At 47.3% G+C, this 23,370-nt stretch overlaps 1 protein-coding gene across 1 annotated transcript in view; it reads left to right on the top strand.

Annotated features, from left to right (window-relative positions):
- Positions 1–23,370, top strand: part of LOC123753163 (ATP-binding cassette sub-family G member 8) — a 100,221-nt gene that overhangs the window by 45,288 nt on the left and 31,563 nt on the right. The window contains 5 exon segments of the mRNA XM_045735155.2: positions 2,241–2,418; positions 2,889–3,078; positions 3,080–3,184; positions 5,966–6,124; positions 9,695–9,920. Coding sequence (XP_045591111.1) covers positions 2,241–2,418; positions 2,889–3,078; positions 3,080–3,184; positions 5,966–6,124; positions 9,695–9,920 — 858 coding nt within the window.

The raw sequence follows: 23,370 nt of genomic DNA, 5'->3' as shown, positions 1-23,370 counted from the left end.
CGAGGACCGGGCCGCGGGGACTAAAGCACCGAAATCATCTCAAGATAACCTCAAGATAACCTCAAGATGATGGTGAATGATACTGAAGCACCAGTGACAACAAGACAAGTAGACTAATTTGGGGACAAGAAGCCTGTACCTTGGCTTGTATCGAGGTCTCTTCCCCCCCCCGGTTGGACGGTAAAGCGACAGTCTCGTTTCATGCAGGTTCAATCCCCGACCGTCCAAGTTGTTGGGCACCATTCCTTTCCCCCGTCCCATCCCAAATCCTTATCCTGACCCCTTCTAAGTGCTATATAGTTGTGATGGCTTGGCGCTTTCCCCCTGATAATTCCCTTCCCTTCCCCCCCCCCCAGGTCAACTACTGACCTTGCCCAAGATGCAACCCACAACAGTTGCCTATCTTGAGATGATTTCGGGGCTTAGCGTCTTTTTTGTTACACAATCCCCAGGAAGCAGCCCGTAGCAGCTGTCTAACTCCCAGGTACCTGTTTTATTGCTAGGTAACAGGGGCATAGGGTGAAAGAAACTCTGCCCATTCTTTCTCGCCGGCGCCCGGTATCGAACCCGGGACCTCAGGATCACAAGTCCAGTGTGCTGTCCGCTCATTCGACCGGCTCCCGGTCGAATGAATGAACTTTCAAGCAAGAATGAACTTTCAAATCATGATTTTACTTAAAGATAGAAGTCAACTTAAAGACTAAGGGCCAGATTCACGAAGCAGTTAAGCTTGTACTTACGAACATGTACATCTTTCCTCAATCTTTGGCGGCTTTGCTTACATTTATTAAACAGTTTACAAGCATGAAAACTTGCCAATCAACTGTTGTTATTGTTATAAACAGCCTCCTGGTGCTTCGGCGCTCATTGACTGTCTAATTATTGTAAACAAAGCCGCCAAAGATTGAGAAAAGATGTACACGTTCGTAAGTAGCTTGCGTAACTCCTTTGTGAATCTAGGCCCCAAGAATGAACTCGTAGAATCTACCTATTGTCTTATGTATGACCCTCTGTCCTGCGTGACAGTGAATACTAGCATTAACCTCAATTTAATAAGACTATCAAAATCCTCAGATTAGGCAAAATTGTAATTAATTTTGTCAATAAAGATGTTAATAATAATAAAGTAGAATGTCTAAACACTGGAAATTTATATTGGTCGACCCCGTGTCTGGTCCTCTGGGCACTATGAGAAATTAAAAACAAAAATAAAAATTAAAAACTCTGGAAAACAGAAACAGCAGTTAGATTTCGTTAGGAGTCGAGGTGGTCCCAATGGAAGTTGACCTCATTTTAATGGGAGCAATTGGGGGTGGGGGGGGGGAGAGGCAGACCACGCCCCGCCCATGTTGGTCGCCTGTCCCTCACCAGTCACCCTGCAAAGTTGGTTGACGCTGGCCCCAGATGTCTGGCCTAGTTACAAACATTCTATTTTATAGGTATAAAAGTAGTGAAGACGGCCCCGCGAGCGTAAGTCTTGTCATTCATACATAGGAAACACTGTCATACAACAGTATTCATACATAAACACACACATGTTCATATGTATATGCGTAATCTATACACACACGCATGTGCTGGCCCCAGCACATGCATTATTACACATACACGTAAGAGTAATAATGAATTTATACATACACACGTGTACTAGTAATAATGAATGTATACATACACACGTGTACTAGTAATAATGAATGTATACATACATACACATGTGTACTAGTAATAATGAATGTATACATACACGTGTACTAGTAATAATGAATGTATACATACATACACATGTGTACTAGTAATAACGAATGTATAAATTGTAATGGCAACTGTGGGCTCCGAGTGTTGACATGGCAACCGTAGTAGACAATTTTGAGCATTTCACTTGACCCTCTCTCATCTCTCTCACCCTTTACTTCCTGCCATGTCTCTCACTCCCCCCTTCATAACATCAACGTTTCCTATCCCCCAAACCTCACATACCGTTTCTCGAGCCCTCACCCGCCTTCCTCCCTCACCCGTCTCTCTCCCTCGCCCGTCTACCTCCCTCACCCGTCTCTCTCCCTCACCCGTCTACCTCCCTCACCCGTCTCTCTCCCTCACCCGTCTACCTCCCTCACCCGTCTCTCTCTCCCTCACCCGTCTCTCTTCCTCACCCGTCTCTCTCCCTCACCCGTCTCTCTCCCTCACCCGTCTCCCTCCCTCACCTCTCTGCCTGACGTGGAGTCCTCTGTGTGTACCCACAGGAGGGGGTCCAACGTCAGCCTCGGCCAAGATGGACCTGCACGCCTGGTCCATCTACCGGCAGAACCTCAACTCTGACTTCACGGACTCGGCCCTCGGCTCGCAAGAGAAAGCTACGCTTCCCTACGGTAACTTCCAGCTCCGCGAGTCCACGGTCCACACCATCCTCAATAATCCCAGGTCAGTGTACTGGAACACGACCCCAGGTCAGTGTACCGGAACACGACCCCAGGTCAGTGTACCGGAACACGACTCCAGGTCAGTGTACCGGAACAGGTCAGTGTACACGCCTCCACATCTATCTTAGAAGTATGTCGTGAGTGACAGTAGATTAGAACTATACTTGGCTCTTGGTCACATTTTGGTGACATGGAAGTCCTTTATGCAGTGTTGTAACTAAGGCTTGAAGGTTTGCGACAGTATATTATATATAATGTTGACCAAACCACACACTAGAATGTGAAGGGATGACGACGTTTCGGTCCGTCCTGGACCATTCTCAAGTCAAATCTGACTTGAGAATGGTCCAGGACGGACCGAAACGTCGTCGTCCCTTCACTTTCTAGTGTGTGGTCTGGTCAACATACTTCAGCCACCGTTATTGTGACTCGTCGCCAGCATATTATATATAATCTTCGTATGTGTTGCAGGTACGGCCCCAAGAGCGAACTGGGCTCCAATATGTTTACCTACCTCAAGTTCGGGCTTCCTCGGGTGTTCCCCCCGACGCTGGCGGGGAGAGACGGCAGTAGTGGCTATGACTCCAGCGACGATGGAGGAGGTGGTGGCGGCGGCGGCGGGGGCGGAGGAAGAGAGAGGGGTAGAGAAGGGGAAGCCTCGCCCTATCGGGAGGGGAGACAGGTACACGAGAAGCAAAAGTAACCCTGACCTGCTGGCGGCCAGAGACTGGAACCCACCCACCTCAGCCAGGGACTCGAGGACCAAGGTGAGGGACACTGGGGGCACCACCCACACCGCCAGTGTGGGGGGGGGAAGGAGGCAGGGATAATAATATTTCACTGGTGTGGAGACACGCTAACAGGGCAGGAAAGAGCAAGCTCTCACCAGCAATATGAATAACGGCTTGCAGAAGTAACAGTATTTTAGAGTCATTTGATTATTTTATTTCTCTATCTCCACGGCAAGGTTATTCGTCCAGAAAACATTAGAGTCAAATATATGTAAACCTATCCAGATTAATTTTGCTTAGTAAAGAAATATATAGAAATCACTGCCCGAGAAAACAGTCAACCTGCGGAAAGTGGACTGGTATTATATGTGACCAAAAAGGTTAGATTATTGATTCTAGCACAGATCTTTTTCTATCTTTCCTATGTTCTTCAGTTTGGAAAGACGTTGAAAAGTTCACTCTTCCACGTTAATATTACAATATAAATGGGCCTAACGCGTTGCTAAGGAGAGCTTTTCACCTTCAACATGTTCTGAAGCAGAGGTAAAATTGGCGGAGATGACTATAATATTACCTGGTTGATTTAATATTGAGTGTATTAAGTGTATTAGTGTATTGAGTGTATTAAGTGTATTGTATTGTATATATAATATATTGAGTTTAATATTAAGTGTAAGGTGAAGAGAGGCGAGGTGTTACACTGGCGTGGGAACTGGGTACTCTTATCTTGCATTCTCATTGGTCCGCACTTTGACATACGTATTATCACTGTTGGTTCCGTGGCTCCTCGCGCTCTCTCCCGTCTCTGTATGACGGATTTTGGTGTGTGGTACCCATCTACGCCTCGCCTGGCGCCTGTCAATTCCTGCATCAGTCGGGTCAGTGTTGACAGCCTGTGCGTCAGGGAGGGATGTTTATCTCGTGTGTCAGCTTGTTGGGTCACGAAGTGTGCCTTACCCACTTTGCTGTCAGGAGCATTCCTCGGGGTCCACGTTTTTGTATACCTCCTGCAGGAGCTCTGTTTGGGCGGTTCATCCTCGGGGTTAGGAGATGTGGTTTTGCTCATTCGTTATATTCTAGCCTCTTCGGTGGCTGTAGTCTTAGATGGTGGTTGTGGGGCGCTTGGTCCTCTCTTGGAGCTGAGGCTTCGTCATTGACCGCTGTTATGCCTGTTGGCTTGATGGACCTTCAAGATGAGTGCCTTGGTTGAGTGCCCAGTTCGTCCAGAAGGAGTGCCCCGCTCTCCTGGAAGTATGTCCCGCTCTCCTGGGAGTGTTCCTCGGGCCTCAAGTGGTATTCTCCAGATCAACTGCAAGTGTCTGAGTCTCCATAGGACTCATTAGCCTGCTGACAGGTTTCCCAGAGTATCAAAAAGCTTGAGGGTAGTACCTCAAGCCTCCATGTGAAGGGAGGGGGTCAGGGCAGTTCCTTGGTTTCTGGAATAACTAGGCCCACCGGGTGTGTATCCCGGTTTCTGATGGGGCCCGTATGGATTTTACCCCATGTTCCGTTGTGTTAGTTGGGTGGCTCGAGCGTATTCTTTACCACACTAGACAGTTTCGTTGGCGGATGTTGGGGTCCGGGCCCTGGCTTCGGTTATTATCTTTCTGATGGCGGTGTTTGCTCGCCAGCTTCACCTGTTGCGGTTCCTTTGTGGTCCCCTCCTGGGAGGTGTTGCGTTTCTCCCGGACCTTGTGGGCTTTGTTTCCTGTGTTCAACATTTTCTGCGGGATTTTCTCATTTCTGTCTTCCGCTTGCCTAGTCTAGTTTTTTTGAGGATGGGGGGGCCTTTAAGGTTTTTATTTTCCTATGTATTAGTTAAGCGTTTAGTCTGCTAGCTTTTCGCTGCTTCCTGGCTTTTCCCGGTGGTCTGTTTAGGCTTGTCATACGCCTTGCTACTGTTGACCCGAGGGATCCATGTGTGCCTGTTGACCCGAGGGATCCATGTGTGCCTGTTGACCCGAGGGATCCATATGTGCCTGTTGACCCGAGGGATCCATGTGTGCCCCTTACATCCCCTTCTGGCATCGATCATTTTTGGCCTTGTGTAAGGCATACGAGCGAAAGGCGACCTTCATTGTAGAAGGACAGGTTGCTCTTCCCGCCGCCTCCGCTGTCCTTCCCTGGGCCGCTTAACACAGGAGTGCGGCTGTTCTTTGGGTTTGATGCCTATCGACTGTTTCCTTACCCGTTGACGGGGGACAAGAAAGCTGCTAAGCTTATCCAGGTCTTCTTAGGCCAACTGCTGGCCTAAGAAGGATACAATCCACAACAGTTGCCTAACTGAGAATCGAACACTAACCCAATGGGCTGTGAGCTAACCGTCACACTGTGCTAACTGCTGCGTCACACTGTAAACGTAAGGCAACTGAGTTCAAAATTGCAAATTAAAACCTCATATTGGTAAGCGTCATGTATCGTGAACTTGTTTTCATTGCATTGTTGAACTGAACGTCACTAACCAGACTAGAACTGGGAATATTTGTTGCTTCTGTATACCTATTCTTGTGTGCTTGACTACTTTGGATGATTATATAATTGCTAAATTAGAAAAGTTGTACGCTGTTCTTGAAATACAATTGACCATTTTTTAAAATAGATAATCTATTGAAATAATAGATATTCTAGGTAAAAATTGTCCATATAGGCATCATTACATAGATTGTAGGGTCCATATTGTCAACACTATCCTACATACATTGTTTTGTCCATATAATCATCACAACTACATAGATTACAGGAATGTGTCGGTGAGAGGAGGGATGGAGGGAGCGAGCAAAATAGGAGACAACATTTCTAACAACTTCTCTATGGCAGAGCTCCAGCGAGGCCAACTTGCTGTCATCGGACGTCTACGGCCGGCCGGGCCGATATGTTGGCGAGCGAGGTGCCGCTAGCAAGCTGGGCGGGTCCCACATGTCTCTGTTGTCTCGACACTCCCGCCGATCTCGACAACACGGCGCCATATTTAACCAGGTATATACATTACATGTCTAGTACGATGTACGATTTCCCACGGGTGAGCCGTGGGAAACTGACTCGAAGCTTGCTTGTTAGGGTATTTAAGCCTTTCGTTCTGTGACCTGGTCTATATAGGCTTCATTTAGTTATGGTGGTCTATTTTGCGTTTTGACTGTCATTCATTATGACGTCAGTCTAAGCTTATTATGGTATTGGTATAAGTCTCACTTGTTATATTGTGTAGACGCAAGAAGCCTCACTTGTTATATTTTATTTTTATTATTATTTTCTACCACAGACGTGGCCACACATTTATAATGCTAACTAGCATATATACATTTTCTTCTGTCCTCCATGGACAGGGTGAGAGATTTGTCAAACATACAGTTCAGAGATTTATTGGACAACCACAGAAGGTGATCGTAGTGCTTTTAAAATGTTAGGCTAAGCTACATACGTAAATACATAGATACACAGATTTATGAATGCATTAATGTGAATTTATAACGGTGAAATGTAATTCTGATCAGCTTTATATACACACACACATATATTTGTCTCTTACTCTGACAGGGTGAGATAGCTGACAGAGAAACTAGTGTGCAATTAAGAACTTAAGGTGATTAAGATGCTTTTACAAGCTCAGGTTATATAGTTACATTACATGGTTAATCTAGGGTACGCTTGTTATATCGTGTAGACGCAAGAAGCCTCACTTGTTATATTGGGCAGACGCAAGAAGCCTCACTTGTTATATTGTGTAGACGCAAGAAGCCTCACTTGTTATATTGTGTAGACGCAAGAAGCCTCACTTGTTATATTGTGAAGATGCAAGAAGCCTCACTTGTTATATTGGGCAGACGCAAGAAGCCTCACTTGTTATATTGGGCAGACGCAAGAAGCCTCACTTGTTATATCGTGTAGACGCAAGAAGCCTCACTTGTTATATTGGGCAGACGCAAGAAGCCTCACTTGTTATATTGGGCAGACGCAAGAAGCCTCACTTGTTATATTGGGCAGACGCAAGAAGCCTCACTTGTTATATCGTGTAGACGCAAGAAGCCTCACTTGTTATATTGTGTGTAGACACAAGTAGTCTCCCTTGTTATATCGTGTAGACGCAAGAAGCCTCACTTGTTATATCGTGTAGACGCAAGAAGCCTCACTTGTTATATTGGGCAGACGCAAGAAGCCTCACTTGTTATATTGTGTAGACGCAAGAAGCCTCACTTGTTATATTGTGAAGATGCAAGAAGCCTCACTTGTTATATTGGGCAGACGCAAGAAGCCTCACTTGTTATATTGGGCAGACGCAAGAAGCCTCACTTGTTATATTGTGTAGACGCAAGAAGCCTCACTTGTTATAACAAGTCTCTCCAGTGAAACACAAAAATAGATTAGTTAACTGGGGAGTAGTTTATTTAGTTCATTTATTATGCACCCCATACCCATCTTGTGGGCGGTAGTGGAAAGGGTTACAGAGGCACACAATGGGCTCAGGGACTGAACCCCACAATTCATTTAGCTAAGCAAGTTACAATCTTGATGAGCTAGTTACAAAATTCAATATAAGTCGTCACAAACTGGGGAGTAGATTCGAAAATTTCCCAATATTCTTGCAGATCCAATTCATTTGTCTGTGACTACATTTTGTTCAATATTTTAGAACAGGAAAATGTTTCTTATAGCACGCTAACATCCTGGTGTTGCCATCAGCCCCCACCCTGGAAATAATGAACGGTTTTGAGGTAGTATTGTGAGAACAAAATGGACTGGCTATAACGTGCGTGTGTGTGTTTAAGGGCGGGCGAGCGGTGTGTTGTGGTCGGCTCGGGCAAGGTGAGGGAAGAACGTCAGTGTGCGCCGTGTGGTTGACGGGGGAGGTTGTAACGTTTCCTCTCCAGTCAGCGCCATTGATAGGTGTCTAAATCAAAGTCACGCCCCTGGTGGTCGACAAGTGTCTCCTGTCTGGACCACGCCCCTGGTGGTCGACAAGTGTCTCCTGTCAGCACCACGCCCCTGGTGGTCGACAAGTGTCTCCTGTCAGCACCACGCCCCTGGTGGTCGACAAGTGTCTCCTGTCAGCACCACGCCCCTGGTGGTCGACAAGTGTCTCCTGTCAGCACCACGCCCCTGGTGGTCGACAAGTGTCTCCTGTCAGCACCACGCCCCTGGTGGTCGACAAGTGTCTCCTGTCAGCACCACGCCCCTGGTGGTCGACAAGTGTCTCCTGTCAGCACCACGCCCCTGGTGGTCGACAAGTGTCTCCTGTCTGGACCACGCCCCTGGTGGTCGACAAGTGTCTCCTGTCTGCACCACGCCCCTGGTGGTCGACAAGTGTCTCCTGTCTGGACCACGCCCCTGGTGGTCGACAAGTGTCTCCTGTCTGGACCACGCCCCTGGTGGTCGACAAGTGTCTCCTGTCTGGACCACGCCCCTGGTGGTCGACAAGTGTCTCCTGTCTGGACCACGTCCCTGGTGGTCGACAAGTGTCTCCTGTCTGGACCACGTCCCTGGTGGTCGACAAGTGTCTCCTGTCAGCACCACGCCCCTGGTGGTCGACAAGTGTCTCCTGTCTGGACCACGCCCCTGGTGGTCGACAAGTGTCTCCTGTCTGGACCACGTCCCTGGTGGTCGACAAGTGTCTCCTGTCTGGACCACGCCCCTGGTGGTCGACAAGTGTCTCCTGTCTGGATCACGTCCCTGGTGGTCGACAAGTGTCTCCTGTCTGGATCACGCCCCTGGTGGTCGACAAGTGTCTCCTATCAGCATCACGTTATAATCTCGTGTTTAACGATCCTAGGTTGTGAAACGTCACCTATGTAATTACTTAAGGCGATAACTATTAGCCAAATAGTGCGCAGGAAAATTGTCACAGCGCTGATGAATGTAGTGGATAATTAGTGCCATGTGATTACAATAATTGATATCCGGATTGATGACGGTGAGCGGATGTGTTGTGATGAGTGTGAAGAGGAGGTAGCTTGCTAGAGGTGCCCCACAGACCCCAGACAGTGTACGGGAATATTGGACGGGTAACGCGTCTTGGCTGTCTGAATAACAATGGAGTACATTCGCCTTAACAATTTCAGCCCTCGTTCCTTCGCTAACGGCGTTCCTCCCTCCTATGACACTTCTAACTCCCCCTGCCACCTACCCAACCGCCCCCTATTAGCCACATTAAATAAGCCCTCACCTGGGCCCTCCCCTCCCACTCATAAGACCTTTGGTTACTCGCGTTTTTCCTACGCCTCCCCCAACCATACCTCGTCATACCCCCTCCACAACACCACACAGTACCCCCTCCACAACACCACACAGTACCCCCTCCACAACATTAAGAACCCGAGGCTTTCGCCCGCCCCGCCTTCACCTAACCCACTCACACCACAGTATCCTACAGTCAACCGCCTCACAACCTCCACACTGGCACCAACCTCACACCTCTCGTCTTACACCTATAATGCTACCCCAAGCCACAACCCTTCCACCACCCACAACCATACCACCAGCCGCAACTACCCCACCAACCAGCGCAAGCATGGCTACAATACTCACTCTCACTACTCTCCTGGCCCTAAACAGCCCCCGGACGGCACAGGGTACAGGGACCCGCCCATGCTCAACGACAAGCTCTTCCCTCGTGACAACCCCTGGCCGGAGGAGGGAGGCATGGGTCCCAAGGGACCCCACCTGCAGGTGCGTGGGCTGGTTTACGAGACCCGTGGGAGTGGGGGACGAACGCACCTACTGGACGGTATCTCCCTGGAGGCTCGAGGCGGGGAGGTTCTGGCAGTGATGGCGACGAATGGTGAGTGTTGGACTTTTTCTGTTCTTTATTTTTTATTCCCAGTGTGTCTTGACTATTATGAAGTCCAGGACTGGTCGAAGCTTAATCATATTTTCAGGTCTCGACGTAAGAATGAAACTGCAGGCCTATTGGCCCATGCAAGGCAGTTCCTACTCTTTACAAACCTAATTCACTCGTGTGTTTGAACTTGCCTAGTTGTGCTTGCTGTGTGTGTTTGGGTGTGTTAGTAATACTCTAATAACTCGATGAAACGAACCTAGGTCGCATCAACCACATCAGCCCACAACTGAACTATCCCACTCTGCCATATATAATATGTTATATATACATATGCCCGTACGCTACTTACTGTTAAGTGAACGAAGGCATTAGGTGGAAGGAAATATGCCCAACCATTAGGGCGGAATCGAACCCTGAATCTCCTATTGTCAGTCTAGAACATTAGCAACACACACAGTCCTTCAATAACATTTAGCCGTAGTAATAACCGTATTGCAGAGTGGTTAGCAACTGTTTGCTTGTACATGACTGCTTGTTGAATGAAACATTATTGTAAAATAGTTTGTACTCTTCAGAATATGAAAGTATATTGCATTTTTCAAACATCGTTAGTACGTACGGTATGTTTAAATATTGTGCGTATGTCCACGTAGACCAATCGAGCCACAATACCCTGGGTACATGGGACTAGGGCGGTGTTCCAAGGGGTCACAATAGATTTGGCTCAAGGGTGGTCGTATCAATTTGAGAATTTGAAAATTAAATATATAATTAGTTTCATTAAAAGCAGCCCAGTTGGGTGCGATAATTGTTGAGTTGACTGCCAGCAGAAGCTGCCTAATGTAAGGCGAGGCTGCGCTTGGTCTGTAGCGGAAGACTAGTGATCTCACGGGCCAACCGCTAGCCTCACTGATCCAGTCATTGTCTCAAACAGTGTACAGTTAGTGACTAATTCGAAGGTACATGACTGAGAGCCCATCGCGTGTTAATGCAGCTGGTTAATACAGCTGTTAATGCAACGGTGCCTCCAAAAGTCTCCTTGGACGAGGAGCAGCAGTACTGGGGCTCGAGACCCGCCCACAAGGGTGGCGGATGTGTGGGAAGTAGTCCAACACCCACACCACCCCTGGGTACTGGGACTCCTAACCCACCCACAAGGGTGGGTTAGGTGGTGGTGGTGTGGGGACAGATAGCGGTGCATGTCGCCCGGGGCTATTCTACACGAATTATTTTTTGTAACCTCCTTTTCGATCAGAGACCGAGTGAGGTATTTTACTCCCCACCCCTCCACCGAGCCTTGACCTGATGCCTCACCCATCCCCCCCCCCCTTCACCTTGTTCTTCCTTCTTCTTCAGCTGATGCCTCCTCATCCCCCCCACACCTGATACCTCCTCATCCCCCCCACACCTGATGCCTCCTCATCCCCCCCCACACCTGATGCCTCCTCATCCCCCCCCACACCTGATGCCTCCTCATCCCCCCCCACACCTGATGCCTCCTCATCCCCCCCCACACCTGATGCCTCCTCATCCCCCCCCACACCTGATGCCTCCTCATCCCCCCCCACACCTGATGCCTCCTCATCCCCCCCACACCTGATACCTCCTCATCCCCCCCCCACACCTGATGCCTCCTCATCCCCCCCCACACCTGATGCCTCCTCATCCCCCCCTCACACCTGATGACTCCCCATCCCCCCACACCTGATGACTCCCTACCCCCCTTCCCCCCCCCCACGTGATAACCCCCCCCCCTTCCTCCTGGAACCCCCCCCCCCTCCCCTCCTGAGAATGATTCACGGCTCAGTGCTCTTAATGTTATGTCAGTGACCTGGTGGCGGTAATACCAATGTCCGCTGCTGCCAAGAGCAGAGGCGACCAGATTGACCTTAAGTCAACCTTACGAGCTACTCATACCCGTGCCACCTCTCGGGTGGCTTAATCTTCGTCGATCAATTCCAGGTCAACCGTGGCTAGCCAGAGCCACGGTTGATATGGAATTGATCGACCCCACAGGAGTCGTTCAGTCGACCCCACTAGATCACACCCCACAGCAGCACCGCAAGTTCGTACCCATAGAATAGATTGATTGATGAAGATTAAGCCACCCAAAAGGTGGCACGGGCATGAATAGCCCGTAAGTGGTGGTCCTTTTGAGCCATCACCAGTATCAATAGATGATACTGGAGATCTGTGGAGGTGCAACTGCACCCTGCGTGACGGGAGATGTCTCCCGTGCCATAGAACAGGTATACGATTGATTAATGATTGATGAAGATTAAGCCACCTAAAAGGCACGGGCATGAATAGCCCGTAAGTGGAGGCTCTTTCGAGCCATTACCAGTACCAATGGCTGATACTAGAGACATGCGGAAACAGGTATACAATCAAATGCCATTAAAAAGCCAGCTGTGTGAAGGAAAGCCAGTGTGAAGCCAGCTGTGTGAAGGAAAACAGTGACATGAACGTGGTAATTGTAAAGTTTAGACAAGAGGCGCAAATTGAAGGTAACGTTTTGAAGGTGTTTGCGTGGCAAGAGGCATGACAAAGCCGATGGAAACATGCAGGTGCATTCTTTAGACAAGACGGTAGTGTGGAAGCGTCATGGCTGGCAGAGCTGTGTGTGATAATGTTCCCATCACTTGAGGCAAGCTGACTGCCGGGCGCTTCCCACACCAGGCACCTTAGATCTTCATCTTGCTGAAATGTTTTAATGCGGAAGCTGTGTGTGAAGCAAAGACCTCTTCCCTCCCGAATGGCGTTGAGAGCATACGACACTTGCTTCCAGATATCATGCAATACACAAAGTCTGGGTTTCATATGTAATGCAGGTTCAAGGCATATGGGTGCAAGTCTCAATTCCCTGGAAACACAAACCGAAACTGTCTCTATTTTCCGCTTGTTACAACTTGTAATAAAGTTGTTACATCTTGGCTTAACGTGCTTATGACGTATTAGAGCGTTGTTACAACTTGCTATATTGGTTGTTATAACTAGTTAGGTGTTAAAACTTCTTTGAACGTTGTACCAACGTCGTAGTTTCGGTGTATGTTTGGCGGCAACCCATCCGCCAAAAATTATAGTACTTATAGCAACTTTTGGTTAACGCACAAAAATGGTTTGTACCCAAACAAGATGATGCTCCAAGATGAACAAGATGATGATTGATCGTTTTGTACTCCAAAATGGCATGCTAAAAAAATGAAAAAATACAGCTTGACCCAATCTTTCTTAGGCTTAATATACATTTCGATATCCTAGGCCTAATTTAGTACATTTGTGGTATACTGTATAAAATGTTTGGGTTTGCTTGCTGCCTTCTTTCTTGCGCCCTCTACAAAATGAATTAGCACAAAACATTTTTTTGGCGCAACAGCCAATATTTGTCCGTTCTACAAATAGATGCTCCAAGCACTATCATTTTTGGATGACTGGTTGGCTATTTTCGCCGCTGATGCACCTCGTGGTCTACGTAGCCTAGCCTCAAGCTGTAAGTAACAAGCAGCCACGTAGCCTAGCCTCAAGCTGTAAGTAACAAGCAGCCACGTAGCCTAGCCTCAAGCTGTAAGTAACAAGCAGCCACGTAGCCTAGCCTCAAGCTGTAAATAACGAGCAGCCACGGAGCCTAGCCTCAAGCTGTAAGTAACAAGCAGCCACGTAGCCTAGCCTCAAGCTGTAAGTAACAAGCAGCCACGTAGCCTAGCCTCAAGCTGTAAATAACGAGCAGCCACGGAGCCTAGCCTCAAGCTGTAAGTAACAAGCAGCCACGTAGCCTAGCCTCAAGCTGTAAATAACGAGCAGCCACGGAGCCTAGCCTCAAGCTGTAAATAACAAGCAGCCACGTAGTCTTGCCTCAAGCTGTAAATAACGAGCAGCCACGGAGCCTAGCCTCAAGCTGTAAATAACGAGCAGCCACGGAGCCTAGCCTCAAGCTGTAAATAACGAGCAGCCACGTAGCCTAGCCTCAAGCTGTAAATAACGAGCAGCCACGTAGCCTAGCCTCACGCTGTAAATAACGAGCAGCCATGGAGCCTAGCCTCAAGCTGTAAATAACGAGCAGCCACGTAGCCTAGCCTCAAGCTGTAAATAACGAGCAGCCACGTAGCCTAGCCTCACGCTGTAAATAACGAGCAGCCACGTAGCCTAGCCTCAAGCTGTAAATAACGAGCAGCCACGTAGCCTAGCCTCAAGCTGTAAATAACAAGCAGCCACGTAGCCTAGCCTCACGCTGTAAATAACGAGCAGCCACGTAGCCTAGCCTCAAGCTGTAAATAACAAGCAGCCACGTAGTCTTACCTCAAACTGTAAATAACAAGCAGCCACGTAGTCTTGCCTCAAGCTGTAAATAACAAGCAGCCACGTAGCCTAGCCTCAAGCTGTAAATAACGAGCAGCCACGTAGCCTAGCCTCACGCTGTAAATAACGAGCAGCCACGTAGCCTAGCCTCAAGCTGTAAATAACGAGCAGCCACGTAGCCTAGCCTCAAGCTGTAAATAACGAGCAGCCACGTAGCCTAGCCTCACGCTGTAAATAACGAGCAGCCACGTAGCCTAGCCTCAAGCTGTAAATAACAAGCAGCCACGTAGTCTTGCCTCAAGCTGTAAATAACGAGCAGCCACGTAGCCTAGCCTCAAGCTGTAAATAACGAGCAGCCACGTAGCCTAGCCTCACGCTGTAAATAACGAGCAGCCACGTAGCCTAGCCTCAAGCTGTAAATAACGAGCAGCCACGTAGCCTAGCCTCACGCTGTAAATAACAAGCAGCCACGTAGTCTTACCTCAAGCTGTAAATAACAAGCAGCCACGTAGTCTTACCTCAAGCTGTAAATAACAAGCAGCCACGTAGCCTAGCCTCAAGCTGTAAATAACAAGCAGCCACGTAGCCTAGCCTCAAGCTGTAAATAACAAGCAGCCACGTAGCCTAGCCTCACGCTGTAAATAACAAGCAGCCACGTAGCCTAGCCTCACGCTGTAAATAAGCAAGCACCATGTAATTTTGAGGCAACGTTGAGATTCCTGTAGGAAAGGCGTTAGCTTAAATCATAAAATAATCGTTTATACTTTTATTTTTATGTTTTGTTGCCTCATTTTATTGTGACAAAACTATCAATAGATTATGCATAGTGGACTGAAATATCGCGTCTTGCTCGACTCTTATCATGATCATTAGTAGATAATAGATGAATGTCAAAACGTCACAACTTTCCTTGAATTTGTGGAGCAAAAAGTTCTGGTAATCTGTGTGCTTCCCTCATCTTGAAACCAGTCGGAAATGTGATTTATCAAGTCATGCAAAGTATAATGCAGTTGTCCCATGACCAGGATGGGCCTCGGGGTTGGGGCAGACAGTATTATTATTGTTATTAACATCTTTATTGACAAAATTAATTAATTTTGCCTAATCTGAGGATTTCGAGTAAGTCTTATTAAAGTGAGGATAATGCTGGGCGGGGCAGACAGTGGCCAAATTTTGGGAGAATGGAGAGAGCTTACCTTACCTTGAGATGTTTTCGGGACTTAGCGTCCCTGCGGCCCAGTCGTCGACCAGGCCTCCTGGTTGCTGGACTGGCCAACCAGGTTGTTGGAGGCGGCCAGTGTGGGAGAATGAAAAGGGTTGGTGTCTTAGAGCGGGACCAGAGGGGGTCCGTGGTGGTTGTCTGGGGGGGGGGGGTCAGTGTGAACGCCGTTAACCACGTAATGTGGGAGCGGCCACACTGCTTCCTGTCCTGGTGACGGCTGGCTGACGGAGGCTGACGGTTTCCTGACAGACAATTTTATAGCCGGGGTCAGACGGTGGCTTTGTGCGGGGAAAGCTCCTCTAGTTCTGGCGGTGTAATGAACCTGCTCGAGTGGTGCAGAGTCGACAGTGGTTCACTTGAACTGTCGAGACAACGAAGTATTATCGCCAGGTCTCTTGCTTCACGGGTGGATAGATATTACTTTGGTGGTTGCTGTATTTATTGTTTTTTATTTTTTGTTACTTATTGGATGTAGTGAGCTTTATTCGCTAGCCCCACATTGTTGCCTGTCAGGTCGCTCCGAGTTGACTAGTGTGGGTACTGGCGGTATGAAATCCTGGGCTCCGCCCTTGGTTAGTTTTTGGGTCTGTAATGAAGTGATCACCATAAATAGTTCTGTGAACAAATCCACGAGGGCCGTGCCGAGGGTTCGAACCTCGTCACGGCCCTTGTGGATTTGTTCATTTGATGCATCACGCTATTGTGATTTCTGTGAGTAATAAATAGTCCTGGTTGCCTTCATACAAGCCCTGCCCCCCAATCCACTTTACTGCTGAATAACTAATATACAAATTCGTGAAGTCTAGTTCGAAATTGAAATAAGTTTATTGAGGTAAAATACACACAAAGGGATGAGGTAGCTCAAGCTATTCTCACCCCGTTCAGTACATCGTGTTAATACATACATACACACAAACTAATTCGATAGTCGTAGGAAATAAGAGAACTAGGTGGCAAGAATATCCAAGAAAAACGCTATTTCAGCGCCGAATGAACATCGACGTTGAATTAAATTTGATAACGTTGATTCGGTATCAAACCAACACCACTCCTGAATATCATGCCTACTGGGATGAGGCTACTGGCAAAGGTTAACACACATTCACAAACCAGACTATATACATAAGTGACCAGGTAGTTACAGCTTGCTCTCCACCTACATCTTGAGGTTATCTTGAGATGATTTCGGGGCTTTTTTTAGTGTCCCTGCGGCCCGGTCCTCGACCAGGCCTCCACCCCCAGGAAGCAGCCCGTGACAGCTGACTAACTCCCAGGTACCTATTTACTGCTAGGTAACAGGGGCATTCAGGGTGAAAGAAACTTTGCCTATTTGTTTCTGCCTCGTGCGGGAATCGAACCCGCGCCACAGAATTAAGAGTCCTGCGCGCTATGGCTAGAGAAACACCCGCTGCTGTATACCACCACCGGCAGCATCACCAGTAATAGGCCAACCACCGAGATCTCAATAGGGGTAAGCGCACATGAAACTTAATTGGTATGCAATTAATCACCACAAAATAATTAGCCTTTTAGCAGTAAATAGGTACCTGGGAGTTGGCTGCTTTCTGGGGGGGGGGGTGTAACAAGGAGGCCTGGTCGAGGACCGGGCCGCGGGGACGCTAAGTCCTCGAAATCATCTCAAGATAACCTAAAGATAGGTATACTTACAATGCGAAAGGTGGCGGCATTTAAGTTCATTAGTCACGCAATAAAGAAGTTACTAACAATACTTACACACTATATTAACTAAAGGTTACTACTTTATATATAGCAAGGGTGGGGGGGTGAAGATTTCAGGCTCAAGCCCTCCTCCTGATAGCTACCATGCCTACATTAATAGTCAGCGTCAACAGACAACTTGTCTGTTATCACCTAGTAAACATCCTTTTTGCATTGCAACATCTATGCATTTACAATATATGATAGTGTAGGTAAATCTTTTGTTAATACCTGAAATGAATATTGGATATATCATGATAATAGAAGATCTTCTGTTTATGGTCCTTGATAATAGAAGATCTTCTGTTTATGGTCCTTGATAATAGAAGATCTTCTGTTTATGGTCCTTGATAATAGAAGATCTTCTGTTTATGGTCCTTGATAATAGAAGATCTTCTGTTTATGGTCCTTGATAATAGAAGATCTTCTGTTTATGGTCCTTGATAATAGAAGATCTTCTGTTTATGGTCCTTGATAATAGAAGATCTTCTGTTTATGGTCCTTGATAATAGAAGATCTTCTGTTTATGGTCCTTGATAATAGAAGATCTTCTGTTTATGGTCCTTGATAATAGAAGATCTTCTGTTTATGGTCCTTGATAATAGAAGATCTTCTGTTTATGGTCCTTACAAAATGTCCATTAGATTTACGGCAGACAGAAGTTCACTGGAGGGACACTAGACATGTAAATCTACGAGCAGGCGATGAGTCGCAATAACGTGGCTGAAGTATGTTGACCAGACCACACACTAGAAGGTGAAGGGACGACGACGTTTCGGTCCGTCCTGGACCATTCTCAAGTCGATTGTCAATTGTCATTCTCAAGCACAATCGACTTGAGAATGGTCCAGGACGGACCGAAACGTCGTCGCCCCTTCACCTTCTAGTGTGTGGTCTGGTCAACGTAAATCTACGAGCACTAGATAAATTTAATATGTATTTCGGGGATAACCCAGCCCCCATGTGAAGCCATGTACTACAGTTTGACTAAACTAAGAAGTAGACAGGTACTGGGCTGTGGTTCAAGTATTGAGACAAGAAAAAATACATCTCAAAGGGATAAGTGTAGCTTAGGCTATTTCTACCCCCCCCCCCCTGTGGTGGCTCTCCCACACGCTTGTATGGTTCGCTGGGGGTCTCTTGAGTCTTACCGTAGTAGTGACAGTATTTCAAAAGTAGATAGCCACCAACAATTGTTGTACGTGAAGTTCTTACCCCAGTGTACGTTCCCAGTGGGCACAATGTCCAACAACAACGCCAGTTACACATCATCAACGTTGATTTGACGTTGAACCATCGTCACTCTTGATACTGTACCCGCAGGGTTACAATTAACCAAGTTGTTTAGAAGTTTGGTGGTGCGCAGCAGACGCCGGTTACCAGGAAGAGCTAACTGGCGGTGACCACAGCAGGAAGGGCTGGTGGCAGCAGCAGCAGCAGCAGCACAAGGCAAGGGGAAGTTTTAATAGTCCATGCAACCGTCCCTCAGTTCCCACGAGTACAACCCTCCCAGCCCTGCAGTACTAGCGTGGCCCTCCATCCACTGCGATATATACATACATCCATATATACATGGAAGATACTGGAGGGCCAGGTCCCAGGGGCCAGATTCACGAAAGCACTTACGCAAGCACTTGCGAACTGTGTACATCTTTCCTCAATCTTTGACGGCTTTGGTTACATTTATTAACAGTTTACAAGCATGAAAACTTGCCAATCAACTGTTGTTATTGTTATAAACAGCCTCCAGGTGCTTCGGAGATCATTAACTGTTTAATAATTGTAAATAAAGTCGCCAAAGATTGAGAAAAGATGTACAGGTTCGTAAGTGTTTGCGTAAGTGCTTTCGTGAATCTGGCCCCTGATTTACACAGTGGAATAACAACATACTGGAGCGAAAGATACAGAAGGAAATGAAGAATTGAACCAATGAGGCGTAGTAGAAATATTTAATACTTCTTGGTTATACAGTCGACGATGACCGGTGACTGGTGTTATACAAGTTAACGATTGTTGGGATTATTGAATTAGCTGCTATGTGGAAATAACCGTTATCGCGACTCCCTAATCGCTGCTATTTCCACAACTCTTTTAAGGGGTAATTACCTTATTAACTCGTTGATTTTAATGTTTTGATACGTAAGATTATCAGTATATCCCGCAGTATTGCATATAATGTATTAGCTATATGTTATAACGAACAATTAGTTTGTTTACGAGAGGAGACAAGTAAATCAGCCGATAATGAGGAAGGCGGCGTGGCTGTGTTATCTTGAGGTTATCCTGAGATGATTTCGGGGCTTTTAGTGTCCCCGCGGCGCGGTCCTCGACCAGGCCTCCACCCCCAGGAAGCAGCCCGTGACAGCTGACTAACACCCAGGTACCTATTTTACTGCTAGGTAACAGGGAAATAGGGTGAAAGAAACTCTGCCTATTGTTTCTCGCCGGCGCCCGGGATCAAACCCGGGACCACAGGATCACAAGTCCAGTGTGCTGTCCGCTCGGCCGACCGGCTTCCTTGTGTTCTGAGGCGAGTTCCGACGTCGTACATTCCACACATGTTGACGTATACTAAAAGAATTTCCCAGAGGCGGTTACTATAAGACTTAGTTTAAACCTCTCGTACTGTCCAGGTAAGTCTTACTAATGTATTAATTGTCGGCATACGGGTGAAGGATTGATTGATGAAGATTAAGCCACCCAAAAGGTGGCACGGGCATGAATAGCCCGTAAGTGGTGGCCCTTTTGAGCCATTACCAGTATCAATAGATGGTACTGGAGATCTGTAGAGGTGCGACTGCACCCTGCGTGACGGGAGATGTCTCCCGTCTGAAGAAGGAAGTCAGTGTGGTGTATTGTTATCGATTGATTGATTGATAAAGATTAAGTCACCCAAGAGGTGGCACGGGCACGAATAGCCCTTAATATTGTTGTCTGTGGGCACGGTAATGTATGCTGGAGCTGGCAGTGTGTTGGAGAGTGCTGGAGAGTGCCTTGGGGGGTGAAAGTTGGGTTTGCATATGGCCGCCGCCTCCTGCTGCAAGAGGACCTGGCTATGCATGCCGTGTTGCTGCCTTCAGGAATGTTGTCTTTGCAGTATTGTTTGTAAGACATATTGCAGATTTATTATTCGCATTATTTTATCTTGCTCTCTCGGCTATATACCGAACTCGGACCCAGTTATCAAGTATGTTTAAATGGAATTATTATACCTGGTATGTGGTATATGTAGTATATGTACCCAGAAGAATGGTACACATGGTACTTTAATACTGTGACACACATGCATGTCACGAGCATCAGTACTTACTGGTGCTACACTGTTACTACACTACACTGTACTACACTGTTAAAGTACAGTGTAAGTACTAAGCAACACTATCCACAGCCAGTCAGAGAACATACCACTACAGTATAACAGACCATGGCGAGCACTTGTATATATTGCCAGTGTTAATAAATTATTTTTCAAGTGTTAAATAGGTGAACAAAACTTTTTGTTCATCGTAGCATCGGCTGTTACACCTCCTAAAAAATGTTCCTTAGGCTCAAGGCGATGGCACTGGAATTTAGAAACTTGGTTAGCCCGTGTGTCGTTGAACTCTCCCACTTTCCGTGATGCTCGTGTCTGGGTGTACGAGCATCCCCCTATTCTGTCTTGTGTGAAAAGAAATGCACAAAACACCTATGTTGTTGTTGTTATAGATTCAGCTACTCGGAACAGGTTCCAAGTAGCACGGGCTATGGTGAGCCCGTAGTGGACTTACCTGGCACAGGAGTGGTGCCGTCTCTCTGTGTTGCAAAACAGCTAGAAGACTTCCAAAGATATACAAGCTTCGTTCCATGGTCAGAGGGAACTGAGGTATGAGGAAAGACCAGTGGAACTGAACATTTAAAGGACAGGGGGGTGGTGGGAACATGGTAATGATATACAAAATTCTAAGGGGAATAGAGAATGTTGTGAACAAATGTATGTGTTAGACAAAGAAGTGGTTGATGATATGGGATTAGAAATGTAGACATGACAAGGAAAAAAAGTCATTACACTAAGATATTCGGATGCGGGGCTTGGGAGCTGCCTCTTGACTCTTGAAGGACATGTAAGAGTACATACTGGCCAGTAGAGTGGCGGTGCGAGTTTTGTCCATAGTGTATAGTATAAAGAAGGGAAAAAGAGTAACGTTTAGTGTCCCTTGTGTGAGCGTGTGAGAGAGCACAAGCAAGCAGTTTTTTTTTTTTTTTTATTTTATTTTTTTTTTTATTATTTTCTACCACAGACGTGGCCACACATTTACAATGCTAACCAGCATATATACATTTTCTTCTGTCCTCCATGGACAGGGTTAGAGAAGTGTTAAACATACAGTTCAAGGGTTTATTGAACACTCAACCACAGAAGGTGATTCGGTGCTTTTAAAATGCTAAGCTAACCTACATACGTAAATACATAGATACACAGATTTACGTATGCCGTACATAAAGTATTAGATGTGTCTTTTAGCAGTGATTGGTGACTAGCCTGGCCTGAGGCTCGCAAGAGTCCTCCAAAGCCCAACCCGACGTAAAAACAGTGAAACGTGGATGAGCGCTGTAATAATGAACCATCAGTACCATCAGGTGTACAATAGCCTACACCATGCAGGTCCTGATTTCCCCGCACCAGGCTGCAAGTCACCAGGGTCATGGGGAAGTACCTGCCGCTGAGCTGCGACGGGACCTACCCAAACAAGGATGAAATTGTATCACCTACACCACATCAAGGGAAAGAACACGCCTCAACACAGTGACATACTATACTGATGGCTCTCGTAGATCAACAAGCCACCCATGGAGCAGCAACATCGACTTTCTCCTCGCCCCACCTCTATATAGAAACAATGCCTCCGCGCATCACCACAGCACCGCTCCTGTGCTAGGTAAGTCCACCATGGGCTCACTATAGCCCGTGCTACTTGCCCCGCTCCTGTGCCAGGTAAATTACGGACTCACCATAGCCCGTGCTACTTGCAACTTTTTGTTGCAAGTAGCTAATCTTTAACAACAACAACGTTCATCGTGCAGATATACCTCTCCTGCTGGCAAGGTGTGTTCCCCACACAACTGCTGGCAAACCACTCTACACTCCAGGTTCTCCTGATTATCCGAACCATTGCCAGAGAACATGACAAAGTAAAAGTGCGACTCCTGGGAGTGTACAAGCGCTCTGAGCGCGAAATTGGAGCAGCCATTGACAAGGCAACATCAGTGGGACCAGTTGACGTCCCTGTGCATAGTAACGAGGCCACGGTAATTGTGACAACAAAAGTCGACCTACAGAAGATCCTGGATCAGGAACGCCGGGTTCCTCATACGTCAGGCAGCCGCGTCCAACAGCCTGGTTGATCTGTCCAGCAACCAGGAGGCCTGGTCGACGACCGGGCCGCGGGGACACTAAGCCCCGGAAGCACCTCAAGGTAACCTCCCACTACTGGAGACGAACCTCTCATCAATTCCTCCTACACAAATCACTGCTGGGAAAACCATATTTGCGAACAGGCTGAATCGCTGGGGCCAGATTCACGAAGCAGTTACGCGAGCACTTGCGAACCTGTGCATCTTTTCTCAATCTTTGGCGGCTTTGTTTACAATTATTTAACAGTTAATGAGCTCCGAAGCACCAGGAGGATGTTTATAACAATAACAACAGTTGATAGGGAAGTTTTTATGCTTGTAAACTGTTTAATAAATGTAACCAAAGCCGTCAAAGATTGAGGAAAGATGTACACGTTCGTAAGTGCTTGCGTAACTGCTTCGTGAATCTGGCCCCCCTGGTTAGCGGGTGAGGTACCCGACACCACAGTTCGGTAAGTGAACGGAGAAAACCCCACTCTGAGAGCGACGACAGCTCTACTCATCAAGACCAACGATGCCACTCGACCCAAGATGAAGATGACCTTCGAGACAGCAGAACAGGCCCAGGAAGCAGTGAAAAACGGTTTAAAGTGCTTTGGAATCGCCTCCTCCCCCAAACCAGATCGCCATAGAGAAGGTCTACAACGTAAGACAGTGTTACAAGTGCTTCAGCTATGAGCACTTCTCCAACAAGGACTGTACCGCCACCACCAAGAAATGCGCGAACTGCGGAGAACAGCACGCCGGCACCACCTACTTCTGCACAAAAAGGAAGGAGGAACTGAAGAAGATTAAAGAAAAGACCACCCAGAGGCAAGTCGC

This window comes from Procambarus clarkii, chromosome 67 (assembly GCF_040958095.1).
Source record: "Procambarus clarkii isolate CNS0578487 chromosome 67, FALCON_Pclarkii_2.0, whole genome shotgun sequence".
Lineage (NCBI taxonomy): Eukaryota > Metazoa > Arthropoda > Malacostraca > Decapoda > Cambaridae > Procambarus > Procambarus clarkii.
This window is presented reverse-complemented; position numbering and strand designations above follow the sequence as displayed.